Raw genomic sequence first — 14,391 nt, 5'->3', positions numbered from 1 at the left:
TATACATGTACACTGGTTTTCACCCACCTCCCTGGGTGTGAATCAGCTACATGATTATCGGGTAAGTTTAATATTGAAAAATGTTATTTTCATTAGTAAAATAAATTTTTGAATATACTTACCCGATAATCATGATTTAATTGACCCACCCTTCCTCCCCATAGAACCAGTGGACCGAGGAAAAATTGAAGTGGTGTCAACAAGAAGTACTGCAGTACCTGGCCACAGGTGGCGCTTGTGAGTACACCCCCCTCTTGTATAGCGATCGCTGGCGTATCCCTTCCGTAGAATTCTGTCGGGCAACGGAGTTGACAGCTACATGATTATCGGGTAAGTATATTCAAAAATTTATTTTACTAATGAAAATAACATGTTTATACCAAAGTTTGCTCTAGATCCTAATACTGTAATCTATATCAAGTGCAAGGACTGGCCTCCTGTTCAGTGGCAATCACTCTGGTTGAAGAAGGAAAGGAAGCCTAAGGACTCATTGGTATCAACTTTGGCAGCATCTAAGTTAATGCCGAAGAACCGCTATACTGTACCTTCATCATCTCTCCTTCGAGTTGATAAACCACGGAGAGTTCTTCCAATGCGTCCCTGGCTTTGTTTTAAAGAAGTATGGATGAGACATAAGGAGACATCGAAACTGCATCAGTGAGAGGTTTAGGTCTTAGTGGTGTGGGGTTCCTCCTGATAACAATACCCCTGTACACTTGAGAATGTTTTGAAGGCTCTCCAGCTGCCTTGCAGACCATTAACAATGAGTTTGACCTGAAGAAACTGTGGCCTTCTTCAAGCCTTATAGGTAGAATCTACATAACCTTGGTGAAGGAGCTTTTAATCTACTTCTGTCCAGGTGTCTTCAGTGCCAGTGAGGCATGTGAAAGAGTGTCTACATTGCCAGTCCCTGTGCCTATGACCCTGATCCCTGTGACGCCTTCTCTAAGGCCGTGTTGGTGTCCCTAGTGCCAATGAAAGTTGCCTACTGTTCTCCTGGGGCCAGTAACTGTAGTGTTATGGATTCTGTTGGAGGAATCCCTGTGGTTTCTCCCCCCTGTGAGAAGTTCATTATTGAGCGTCGCTCCAGATCTTGGCTACCCTGCAAGCAGAGTCTGTGTGGAATTCAGGTAACGCGAAGAAGGGAGTTTGTCCGTCGTTCTTCACTTCCTCTCCTTCTGATTCTGGTTCTTCTCTTGAGAAGAAGTAAAAAAACTGTAGGTCGTTCAATCCAAGAAGTCCCGTGTGACTTTGAGCAATCTTGCCTCACTTACTAGAGAGGTAGATAGTTTTCAACTGGTACCTAACCCCATGTCAGTCAGTGGTACAGCTTAAGCAAATCGAAGGTGCTTGGCCACATTCAGGGCCAAGCACCCATACCGTGGGTAGGAATTGGTAGAACTTGATTACCCTCTGGCCCTTCATACCTGAATGGGAGACTAAGGTCACTTCTCTTTCTGCGGAGACACTTTGTTACCTTCGACAAAAGAAGTGCAAGTGGCTGTGCACTCTCGGTTTAGCAATTTTGTTTTATTACTTATTATACCCAATAATCATAGCCATATGCACTTCTCCAATTTTAGTGTGTTCTTCCTGGTTGGTTCCCATCAAATATAAAGGATTGAATTCTTTACTTTTGAGGAAAGTGAGGAGGGTCAAAATTGTCTTCTTGCTTGGGCAGCTACCATGGCAGGATATTAAGGATTATTCTTTCTTTCTGTTCTGTTTAAAGCTTTTCACTTTGAAGGCATATCTCATGAATTTGGGGTTACAGTACTGTAATTAATGAAATGATTTATTTAATTTTTTATAATTCAAGAGTTTGTGCTGTAAGGAACAACCCTATTCCTATGTAAAAAAAAAAAAAAAATACTGCTGTTCTTGGTAAAGAAATGGATATCCTTAATCCATGACAAGGGAGTGGCCACATCACTCAATGTTTTTAGAATTTTTTTTTGATAAAGTCATAGGGGCTTCTTATAATGATCTCATTCTTCATAATAAATCAGGATGGAATATTCTCGGTAAAGATGTAATTCTGTATTTTTATCCTTCTGTTTGAAGGATGCCTAAGCTGTGTTGTACTCGTTTTGTGAATATTAGCTTAAACGTAAGGAAGTTTGTACCTGTCCCTTATCCTTCATACAGTTTCCATCATGTGAAGCTTGGGCACGTATCCTTCTGCCTAGGCCTACCATTACAGAAAACAGGAGTAGGATAAACTACACAAAACTCTGGTCGGTTGAGAGGAGGTTCCAGGTAACTCCTAAGAAAGTAGTTCGAGGTAAGTATGTTAGTGAAAATACAAATGACTAATAATTTGTGATTTTGCTAGGCCATCCTTTGTTGTAGATCAAAGTCCCAGTAACTAGGAAGATTACCCATATTGAAGATATTAGCAATAAGCCTCATCTACAAAGCTTCTTGTGTCTTGCAATAAGAGAAGAAATACCAAGTTCATCAATATCCTCAAGCTACAACAAGGAAAGGCAGCAGAAGATAGATCTATAGGAAAGAAGCATTTGAGTAACTTTCCCATTGTTTCTCAATCTACTATATACAGTATGTTAAACAGCATATGAATATTGGGAAGATTAATTGAAATAATGCGAACTCTTATAATAAGATTTATTATTTGATTTCTTAAACAGTATTCATATACAGTACTAAGTACACTAGTGAAGATATTTATAAACAAATTCTAATTAATGACACCTGGTGACAAGAAGGGGTAAACTCCTTTCCAGGTTTATTAAGATCTAGGAAAATTCTTATTTCTATTGATTTTTCTCACCAAGCTTGCACTTGAAGCATATAGCATATGGATATTGGGTAATTATTGAAATAAGTTTTCTTATAAACGTTATCATATCGCTCTGATTCCTTAATCATAAAGCATTGATAGAAAAATAGAAATGGGCAAAATTTAAACTTGGCAAGCGAAGTCTTGGAAAAAAGGGAAAGCTGCGATGGCAGAGGGGTCAGAAGCCTGGACGCCCTACTCATCCAGCAAGTAAAGCCTGTCATAGGAACACCACGCAACGAGTCGAAAACATTAACGAAGACTCTCCCGGCAACTGCCTCAGCCAATCAGAAAGCAGCTCGGAGCACACGGGACCTGAGATCTGAGCGGCAGAACGGCTTCTCTGATGCAAAACCTTGCTCAGGCAGCATGTTAGACAATCAGTGCGCAGTACTTGGAGCTCTGCGCAGGCCTACCCAGACTCAGACCCCGCCTAGCTTCAACAGCCGTGAGTGGTGAAGCATTCTGACTGTGGTGGATCCCCTTCCGGTGAGCACGTCAGCCAATGGGAGAAAACCTCCATCACAGACTAGGTATAGGCTTCGCCCATGAGGACCAAGCAGTGTCCAATGCCCGACTTGACAAACTTACCGAGCCATATAAATAGAGCTAGTCCTGCTTACTTCCATCCACTTCATGCCTGAAGATAGCAGGAGACACCCAGCATCCTCTCGTATTGTATAGCAGCCGAACTTTTTTATACTTATTGTGACAGTTTACTTTTAGTAAAGTATAGAACTTTTCTATGCATTTTGTTCTCCCCCTACTGATGACCAACATAGCACAGTTACTGGCAGTATGCAGTACTGAATAAAGAAGAAAAATATAAGCAATTGAGAAGCTCAACTGCAAGATAAATGTCCCTGAGGCAGCTATCATTATTAATGAAACCTGCATAAAAGAGGGTCTTCTTCTAAAATAAGATAATAACCGTAGTAAATATGTCCCATCACGACCACAGTAGTTTGGAAAATGTATAATACAAAGAAATATTAATCTTTCATGTCACAAAGTTAGATTTTACTATAGGTCAAATTTTTTCCTATTCACATACAGAAGATTATTACAGATTGTTTGAATATGGTATTATTATAGCTATAATGTGGTTTACAAATGTTTTCCAATGTGTCATAAGTTTCATTTTTTTTAGAATGTGGAGAAACTCATCGATGATGCTATTTCAGCAACATCAAAAGATCTTGAAAAACGTCAGACATACATGAAGCAAAAGGCAATACTACATAGACTCACACAAATATCAAATAGGTAAGTTTAATAGTAATCAGTTATGTACAGTGTTATAAACAACATGATTTTAATTTTTCCTAAATGAAAATACCGTAAAGGAATTGAACTTAAGCTGTCAGAATTTTTCAGTGTACCTTGCAGCCATAAGCTTACTGGATAACTAAATGATGCAAATTTAGAGTTTTCCAAGAAGTTTAAAAAGAAAAGAAAAGAAAAATGGAAGTTCCTACTTGAAAAACACAGTACTCTACTTTTATGCGTAGATTGTGTGTATGTTTTTTATCGTTTTTTGTGAATCCCCATAGTTCTTAAAGTTGTCAGAGGAAGGAATTCTAAACTCATCGTTGAATAGTAACTAAACATTAAAAGTTTTTAACTGTTTATCCCAATCCCATTAATTTATACTCAACTAGTCCTACAGTCATCAGCTCTCTAGACACACTCCAAACGAACAAGAACCACCATACCTATGTATTGCCTTTAGTGGCAATATTTGTAGTCAAATTATTATCTGTGTTTTCGAAAAGCAAAGAGTGCCTTGTAGTCCTTGCTCCCTGATATTGTTATGTACATGCTAAAATGTTTCTCATTTTTTCATGCTTTATCCATGTTTTGTTTGAAATATGAGTATATTTATCCTGTGTTCATGGTTTGCACATGATTTTCCCAAATTCTTTATGTACATACATATACCAAGGCACTTCCCCCATTTTTTGGGGGAAGCCGACATCAACAAAGAAACAAAAACAAAAAGGGGACCTCTACTCTCTACGTTCCTCCCAGCCTAACAGGGGACTCAACCGAGTTCAGCTGGTACTGCTAGGGTGTCACAGCCCACCCTCCCACATTATCCACCACAGATGAAGCTTCATAATGCTGAATCCCCTACTGCTGCTACCTCCGCGGTCATCTAAGGCATCGGAGGCAGCAGCAGGGCCTACCGGAACTGCGTCACAATCGCTCGCCATTCATTCCTATTTCTAGCACGCTCTCTTGCCTCGCTCACATCTATCCTCCTATCACCCAGAGCTTCCTTTACTCCATCCATCCACCCAAACCTTGGCCTTCCTCTCGTACTTCTCCCATCAACTCTTGCATTCATCACCTTCTTTAGCAGACAGCCATTTTCTTTATGTACTAGTGTTTATTGTTCTATCAAAAACACATAACTGTACTGCAGCCTCGATTGTGAACCAGATAATTCTCAGAAAAATTCCAAATTTGCAATCTGCACATCCCAGTTCCAAAGCACCTTTCATTAGCATAGTCATTCCAAATATTTATGTCAATTTGAACACACCTGTTTGTTTTTCTCTCAGATTTTCAATTTCAGACATTTATGTTGCAGTTGTCTTTTCAATTATTTGATTATTTGCTTTTTCAAATTCTCTTTTGTTTATGTTTTATGCTATATTTTTGCGGGGTTTGGCAGCGACCCTTTTTACTTTGCCTACACATACACCGAATAGTCTCGCCTTTTCTTTCCACATTCTCCTGTCCTCATACACCTGACGACAATGAAATTCCCAAACAATTTGTCTTTGCTCAAGGGGTTAACTACTGCACTGTAATTGTTCAGTGGCTACTCTCCCCTTCGTAAGAATAGAAGAGACTTTAGTTATAGTAAGCAGCTCTTCTAGGAGAAGGCACTCCAAAATCAAACCATTGTTCTCTAGTCTTGGGTAGTGCCATAGCCTGTTTACCAATATCTTCCACTTTCTTGGGATAGAGTTCTCTTGCTTAAGGGTACACATTCTGAGAGTATTTTATTAATTGTTCATTATTTCTCTTGCAGTTTATTTCCTTTCCTCTTTGAGCTGTTTTTCTCTATTGGAGCCCTTGGGCTTATAGCATCCTACTTTTCCAACTAGGGTTGTAGCTTACCTAGTAATAATAATAATAATAATAATAATAGTAATAATAATAATAATGATAATAATAATAATAAGCTGCAATCAGATATAAATGGAGAGAGTTTATAAATTTCACTCTTGTCATGAAAGAGTTTCTCAAGTTACCCAAGGCCGAGATCTTTCCTGTTAAAAGTAAACCATGATTATCTGCTCTAGATTGGCTGGAGGAATTCTCAGTTTGGCCTTCCAATGAGATTTAATCAGACCTAGCCAGGTGGCAAGACCAGTGCAACTTGCAATAAAAGCTCCTCTTCCATTACCTTTAAATATTTTACTATTTATTGGCAGTGGTGAAGGATGTGTTCTCTTTCTGTATGTCAAGATAATAACAATGTTTTAGGACCTCCTGTCTAACAAAGATAGGTCTCAATCTTACTTGCGGGTATCATGTCAGACACTGATTACCTTGTATTTTTCTGGTAATCAAAATTAGCTAGTTAACTGTTCTAGCAAACTGGAACATGCCTTACCCACCAATGGTTGTTTGAAAGGTTTAAAGGTTACTCGTGAGTGGCCAAGGCAGTGGACAGGTCATAACGCTGTTGCACATTGTTCTTGAGCTCAAACATTTACACATGAGATTAATATACAGTATTGAAGCCCTCTCTACACCCAAACTAGGACCATGGAGGATCAGGCAGTGTCAGACAATGACTTGCAGGTAGAGGTAGATCTTTAGAACTCCACAGGGATGGTAATCACACTGTTGATATACAGTATGTTGCAAAGAACATCTCATGAATTCTGGAATTAGTCTTAACTTTCAGAAACAAAGGGATTAATATCTTTATAAAACAGTTCATTTTTTTCAGGACAAAAAAGATTTAATTGATTATTAAATTTTCTCAATTTTTTCCTTCCATTTCTGTAATTTTTACTCTTCTTATTTATGTAATTCTATCATTTATTTTTTATGGGAGCTTTGAGATTTGAAATTTTTTATATTTTTTCAGATTGGAAAGACTTGAAACTTTGTTAAAGTCTGGAGGAAAAGACTCGGAATATGCAAGAGTTTGCTTTAATAAAGATAAAGAGGGCCAAGATGTGGGTACTTCTGGTGAGGGAGGTTTAGTTGATCGGTTAGCTGCTGAGATCAATCATCTGAATTTCCTGGTTTCTCATTGTGAAGGTGCTGCACTGTTGAGCGTATTCAAACCGGTATGAGCCCGTTTTTCTTTATAGTTTGAATTTTATAGCTTAAAAAGTTTTCATGCAAACCCACACTAGATGTTTATCGGTTGGATCTTTTAGGTGTACTATATATATATAATCAAGAATCTTGTTTATTACTGATGATTGCAAATCCTATTGCAGATAATTATAATAAGTGAAATGAAAATTTCTTGGTGGCTCCAACTGTAATGGAAGAGTCCATATGTATGATATGAAATGTTAAAATGTTTATGTTGATATATACGTTAATTTTCTGTTTCAACAGAGAGTTGCAGAGGTTTGTCAGTTTGTTGAACATGGTCTTGAACGTGGTCTGCGTGAGGGTGTTCTTAACAAAGACCTTCACATACTAAGAAGAACATTGCAGACATATGCTAGTTTAGGCAGTGTTAATCATGCTCATCAGATTGTCAAGGAGCTCGTGAGAAAAGGACTTGAGGATGTAACGTATCTTTCAGTTTATTTTTTATTTAGAATTATTGAACGAGTTGATGTTTAGCTATTTTTAATCATAAAATTATTATTTATTGCTCACCTGAAATTAATTGAAAGCCATACCAGTAGTGGTTTTAGATTTCTTGGAAAGTTGGTTGAAATATCATTGATAAAGTAATTTTTTTACTTGTGAGGCTGGTAAGAGGGGAGGGTACACCATGGTGTTACACAATAGCATTATAGCAGCTCTCCCTCGCTGTGACAGCTACTGCGCGAAGTTAGGGACAATTATTTTTGCTTATGTTTGTTCTTGAGTTTCTCTTTCCATGAAGGAAAGAGAACATTAATCTTGGTAAATGTTGAAATAACTCATTTGGTACAAAATTTGGTTACTTATAGGTCATCAGTGATGCTGCCCTTCGTTCGGATCCAAGAGGTCTTGCAGGGATGTATTCTAATACATTTAAAGCTATTAGAAACATCTGTCAACCACTGTTAATGGTCACCTCTGGTAGTGGGTAAGTATCTACAGTATATGATCTACTGTACCTTAAATATTTATGTGATTACAGTATATACTGAATAAAAGAGGTTCTGTGACTTTATATTGGAATATGAGTGATTGCCTTATTTCTTGCTTCTACAATCATGATTTCTGAAATTGTGCAGTTTTTTTGAAATTTTTTACTAAAGTACAAAGATGTATGTGATATGGTGTGCTAGTGGTTTTGGCATACAGTAATATCCCGCCCTACGTCATCAATTGGTCGGATTTTCTCCCCATAAAGTGACTTAAATGTTCCCTATACATGTTCTGAACTGGAAAAACTACTTGCCACCTGCTATCATTTCATAAAACCTGATGCATCAATAAGGTTCTAGGTGAAGTACAGTTATGTACGTCATAGTACTTGATTGTTATTTTATGACTTATAGGCCAATGTAAGGTTGGGTGAAATGACTTAAGTTGGATTTTATTGCTTTACTTTATATTTAAGAAGAGCGACGTAAACTCAGAACTAACGTAAAGACGGGTATCACTCTATATAGAATTTCATTAAAAGAAATTAAGTTTTAATCTTTTATTAGGCTAAACCAACAAGATAAGATGGAAATTCCAGAAGAGATGTTTGGATAAGACTACCTAATCTGATGCTATTGTTTTGATGATGTCAGTTTTCAAGTGATGTTAGTATAGTCTCTGCTAAGGAAGTTGATGACACAGTAACAAATTTTGCAATGTAAATTTCTCATACTTATTTGACATTTTTTTTAGGCCATATAGGCTTAGTTTTTAAATATTTAACTTAGCCGGTGAATATATAATAGCTGCAACTCTGTTGCTCGACAGACACATACATAAAAAACTCGCGAGCGATCGCTATGCAGGTTGCGGGTGTGCCCACCAGCTCCAACTGTCGGCCAGATACCACTCTCGGATGTAAACAAAACCTTCAATTTCTTCTCTGTCGACGTGTCGACAAGACGTACTTTTACTCGCTGTTGAACCTGGAGTTTTTCCCATCATATTTGGTGAAGTACTTTAATTTGGTTTGAGCTTTCGCAGTACAGGTGTTTTTCTTCAAATAAATCCTTGAACTCGTTTTTGGATAGATTTAATTTTTGATGACAAAGAGAGTATGGACTTTCTTTGACTTTTAAATGGCCGACCCTTCCCTTAGACGGAAGTGTGTTTAGGCTTTTAGCAATTATCTTATCACGTTATAAATTAATTATAGATTTTCCTCTATATATTTTATATCTCACCGCCTTTATTAGGCCTCTTCGATTAACTTTCCATTTATAATAAACATAAAAATAAATTTTAATGATTTGTTTATATGCGACCTTTCCTGAGAGTAGGCGGTCCTAACTTGGAAACCGAAGTTAAACAACGTTGAGCCCTTTCAATCGTAAATAGCTTTTAAAGAGCTAATGATTTAAAACTTTTTAAATGAATATTTTTTAATAGATATTTTATGAAAGATTTTCTTTGAATAGTCTTCGTACTGTTTCAAAGATGAACTAACGTTTAGTTTATTTATGCTACGCAGTTTGCGCTCTATCGTTACGATAGAGAGAGAGAGTATCACGGTTTCACTTTGCAGAAAGAGTAAATCGATTCTGACGTTTTGTTCATTCTTCTTTCAAAGCTTAAATGTTTTAAATTCTATTTTAAAGGAACTTTTTAATTGAAAAACCTTTCAGTTTTTTCCTTTGGTCAAATAACATGTTTTTTTGACGAAACGTAAGTGGGCTCTTCTCTTAGGTGCGAAATCAAGAGAGAGAGAGAGAGAAAGATAGAGACGGAGGGAGAGAGAGGAGAGAAAACGTTCCGTTCAAGCGGGTAACGTTGTTCTCGAGTTACTCTCGTCCCTAGTCTCTGTACGGGGAGAAAGGATAAAACGTTTTTAGTTTTTTATTCTCGTCCCCAGGCAATGTACGGTGAGAGATTGAAAACGTAGTTTTGAATGAACTAGTGTTTAGTCTCTTCCCCACCCACTGAATTTTTTATCTTAAAATATGTTTACTGTTTTTTGCTGGTATTAATATGCTTGCATTATACGACTGATTTCGCAATTACTACCTTTTGATGAGGGTAGAATTGCGTGCTTCAGGTAGAAATCAGTAAAAGTTTCGATTTCAGTGAAATAAGTGCAAAACAGAAAATCGTAGTGATAAAGTGATATTGCGCAAAGTGTTATCAGTGTTGCGACCGAGGGTTCGTCTGTTCGTGCCTGTCGTTCGCCTAGTCCGGGACCTCTTGCAAGCTCCCAAGCCCAGGGGAGAAGTAATGTCGTACGACTTATGGGTTCGAGAGGCCTTGATCAGCGAACAGACGTTCCCTCTATGGTATCGGGTGTATCTTACCAAGATCACCCCTACCATAAGGCGAGAGAGACGATTTTCTCCTCGTCATCCGAAGGCTTTTCGCATAAGAAACCTGAAACAAGGTTTCGAGGCCCTTAAGCGAAAGTCAGTCCTTTCAGGACAGGTCCAGCATCCTGGTTGTAGCCATTAGGACAGCTCTGACCCTATGCAGTCATCGGAAGACTGCTCGCCGCCTAACAAAAGCGTAACACAGACTCCGAGAGTCTTTTTGTTGGCAAGGTTTTGCGGTCACAGACGTTACCCTCGTCTCTTACCGCAACCATTTCCGTTGATCCTAAATGGGTTGTATGGCAAGACATGCAGAATAAGCTTGCCTCCCTTATGGAAGACTATTCTGCCGATAAGTCCGTTGAGCCTAGCCGTTTATCGCATCGAGATCCTGGCTTTCAGCCACCCTAACGTTCCTTTGTGCGTCCTGTTGACGTTGGCGTAGCTAAGTCACGTCAGTCAGGTTGTTTAGAACCACACTCGATGCGGTCTCGTGTGGATTTTCAGCCACATTTGGACGTTAGGCCACTTGCTGATGCTCCTGTTGACGTTCAGGACGTTCGCTAACAATCGGAGTTGACTTGTTTTGACGCTGAGCGTCAACCTCCGCATTCTAGAGTTGTTTTGACTGCTCAGTCTAGGCGGTCAAAGCAGTCTCGAGTGGACGCTGTGCGTCCTTACGCACCTGTTGTTGTTGACAGTTCACAGACTGTCAAGCAGTTACATGACGTTGCGTCCTGGTCTCTCGCACCTGTTGTTGTTGACAGTTCACAGACTGTCAAGCAGTTACATGACGTTGCGTCCTGGTCCGCTACTAATGCACCAGTGCGTGTGGACTCTGCTTATAAAGCATTGCCACCACGGTAGGTCTCTCCCTTGCTTGAGACTCAGCTATTATCGGACAAGGTTCCTTCAGATGAGGAAGTTGCTGTTCCCCCTCCTACTGATATTCCCTTGAGGACTCTGTCAGACGGAGAGGAGCCTAAAGCTGCTTAGCCCTCTATGGACTTTAAATAAATCATGCTGATTTTTAAGGATCTTTGTCCGGATCTTTTTGTAACTGCTGCTCCTCGTTCGCCTAAACGTCAGAGTTTACACTAGGCCTAGCTACTTCGAAGCCGTTGTTTTATAAGCTAGTGCTCTCTCGCTCTCCTAGAGAGCTTTACGTTTGCTAGGCGACTGGTTTATCACCAGGAGGAGTTTGGGGGATACAGCCTTTGCTTTCCCTTCTTTTAAACTGGCTTATAGAGCGAGAGTCTGATATGACACGAGAGAAGTTTTCGGCTTGGGAGTTCCTGCCTCTGCCCAGATAGACTTCTCAAACCTCATAGACTCTCCCTGGCGCCTGGCCATGAGACGCTCCAAGATTTTACAGGTCAACTTCACAGCTGTTTTCGAGCCTTTGAAGTTTTGCTGTACAATTATGTCATGCATAAACAAGGCTTTCAGGGATGGCTCCAATGATCTGACAGCCACGTTCTCTGCAGGAACAAGTCCCTCAGGGATGGCTCCATGATTTGGCAGCCATGTTCACTGCAGGAGTACGTAAGAGGCAAGTGCGCTCAATGTGTTCATTGTCAAGACAAACTTCACGATGAAGTCTTCCAGGCTGTCTTGACAGCATTTATGGAAGGCGACTGGATGGTCTCTCTCGACCTTCAGGAGGCATACTTCCACATTCCTATACACCCGGATTCCCAACCGTTTCTGAGGTTTGTTTACAGGAATGTGGGGTACCAGTTTCGAGCTATCGGGGATCCGAGCCTCCCTGTACTTGGACGACTAGCTTCTCAGAGCATCGTCCAGCCTTCACTGTCTGCAGGATCTACATTGGACGTTGAGTCTGGCCAGGGAGTTGGGACTTGTGGTCAACCTAAAAGTCCCAACTGATCCCATCCCAGATTATTCTATTTTTGGGGATGGAGATTCGCAGTCAAGCCCTGCTCGAAGTCCAACTAATGCTGAAAAGAAAACGTTTATTCAGTCAGGAGTTGGAACAGTCTCGTAGGGACTCTCTCATCCCTGGAGCAGTTTGTCTCACTAGGGAGACTACCCCTTCTGCCTCTCCGGTTCCATCTAGCCTCTCACTGGAACTAGGACAAGACATTAGAGACGGTATCATTCCCAGTCTCCGAACCAATAAAGGCATGCCTGAAATGGTGGGACAGCAATATCAGTCTGAGAGAGGGACTATCCCTAGCAGTCAAGAACCCAAACCACGTGTTGTCCTCAGACGCGTCGGGTTTGGGTTGGGTGCGACCCTGGACGGTCGGGAATGCGCTGGTCTGTGGACCTCAAGTCAGAAGAGCATGCACATCAACGGCAAGGAGCTATTAGCAGTCCACTTGGCCTTGATGATATTAGGAAGCGTCTTCGAATCTAAGTGGTAGAGGTCAACTCAGACAACACCACAACTTTGGCGTACATCTCCAAGCAAGGAGGCACACACTCCTTCACGCTGCTCGAGATCGCAAGGGACCTTCTCTTATGGTCTAGAATTCGAGCCATCTCCCTGTTGACGAGATTCATCCAGGGGGACTTGAACGTCTTGGCAGACTGTCTCAGTCGGAGGGGTCAGGTGATACCCACGGAATGGACCCTCCACAAGGACGTGGGCAAGAGTCTTTGGGCTTCTTGGGGTCAACCAACCATAGACCTCTTTGCCTCCTCGTTGACCAAAAGGTTACCAATCTTTTGCTCTCCAGTCCTAGATACAGAAGCAATCTACATAGACGCATTTCTACTGGATTGGTCTTTTATGGACTTATATGCATTCCCACCATTCAAGATAGTCAACAAGGTACTGCAGAAGTTCGCCTCTCACGGAGGGACAAGGTTGACGTTGGTTGCTACCCTCTGGCCCGCGAGAGAGTGGTTCACCGAGGTACTTCAATGGCTGGTAGACTTTCCAAGAAGTCTTCCTCTAAGGGTAGATCTGTTACGTCAGCCCCACGTAAAGAATGTCCATCAAAGCCTCCCCGCTCTTCGTCTGACTTCCTTCACACTATCGAAAGACTCTCAAGAGCTAGAGGTTTTTCGAAGGAGGCAGTCAGTGCGATTGCAAGAGCTAGGAGAGCTTCTACCATTAGAGTATACCAGTCGAAGTGGGAAGTCTTTCGAGACTGGTGCAAGTCAGCATCTGTGTCCTCGTCCAGTACCTCTGTAGCCCAAATCGCAGATTTTCTTTTTACATCTGATTAAGGTTCGCTCCCTTTCAGCTCCCACGATTAAGGGCTACAGGAGCATGTTGGCTTCGGTCTTTCGACATAGAGGCTTAGATCTTTCCAACAATAAAGATCTCCAAGATCTCCTTAAGTCTTTCGAGACCTCTAAGGAACGTCGTTTGGCAACTCCTGGATGGAACTTAGACGTGGTCCTAAGGTTCCTCATGTCAGACAGGTTTGAGCCATTACATTCAGCCTCCCTGAAGGATCTCACCCTCAAGACACTTTTCCTAGTGTGCTTGGCTTCGGCTAAAAGGGTCAGTGAACTTCATGCCTTCAGTAAGAACATCGGCTTTTCTACAGAAAAAAGCCACTTGTTCACTTCAACTTGGTTTCCTGGCCAAAAATGAACTGCCTTCTCGTCCTTGGCCTAAATCTTTTGATATTCCTTGCTTATCAGAGATCATAGGCAACGAACTGGAAAGAGTATTATGTCCTGTTAGAGCTCTTAAGTTCGATTTAGCTCGTACTAAGTCATTACGAGGGAAATCTGAGGCATTATGGTGCTCAGTTAAGAAACCTTCATTGCCTATGTCAAAGAATTCTTTGTCATATTTTATCAAATTTTTTTTTTTAATACGAGAAGCTCATTCTCACTTGAATGAGAAAGACCGATGTTTGCTTAAGGTTAAGACGCACGAAGTTAGAGATATAGCAACCTCCGTGGCCTTCAAGCAAAATAAATCTCTGCAAAGTATTATGGACGCGACTTCTT

General features: G+C 40.5%; 1 protein-coding gene across 1 annotated transcript in view; it reads left to right on the top strand.

The window, feature by feature from the left end:
- Cog2 (conserved oligomeric Golgi complex subunit 2) overlaps window positions 1-14,391 on the top strand; it is a 108,952-nt gene that overhangs the window by 18,304 nt on the left and 76,257 nt on the right. The window contains exons 3-6 of the mRNA XM_068390034.1: window positions 3,954-4,069; window positions 6,918-7,122; window positions 7,403-7,579; window positions 7,972-8,090. Of these exons, the coding sequence (XP_068246135.1) occupies window positions 3,954-4,069; window positions 6,918-7,122; window positions 7,403-7,579; window positions 7,972-8,090 (617 nt within the window). The remainder of the gene's footprint in view (window positions 1-3,953; window positions 4,070-6,917; window positions 7,123-7,402; window positions 7,580-7,971; window positions 8,091-14,391) is intronic.

The sequence above is a fragment of the Palaemon carinicauda genome, chromosome 16 (assembly GCF_036898095.1).
Source record: "Palaemon carinicauda isolate YSFRI2023 chromosome 16, ASM3689809v2, whole genome shotgun sequence".
Lineage (NCBI taxonomy): Eukaryota > Metazoa > Arthropoda > Malacostraca > Decapoda > Palaemonidae > Palaemon > Palaemon carinicauda.
Note: the sequence above shows the minus strand (reverse complement) of the source record. Positions and strands in the feature narration are given on the sequence as shown.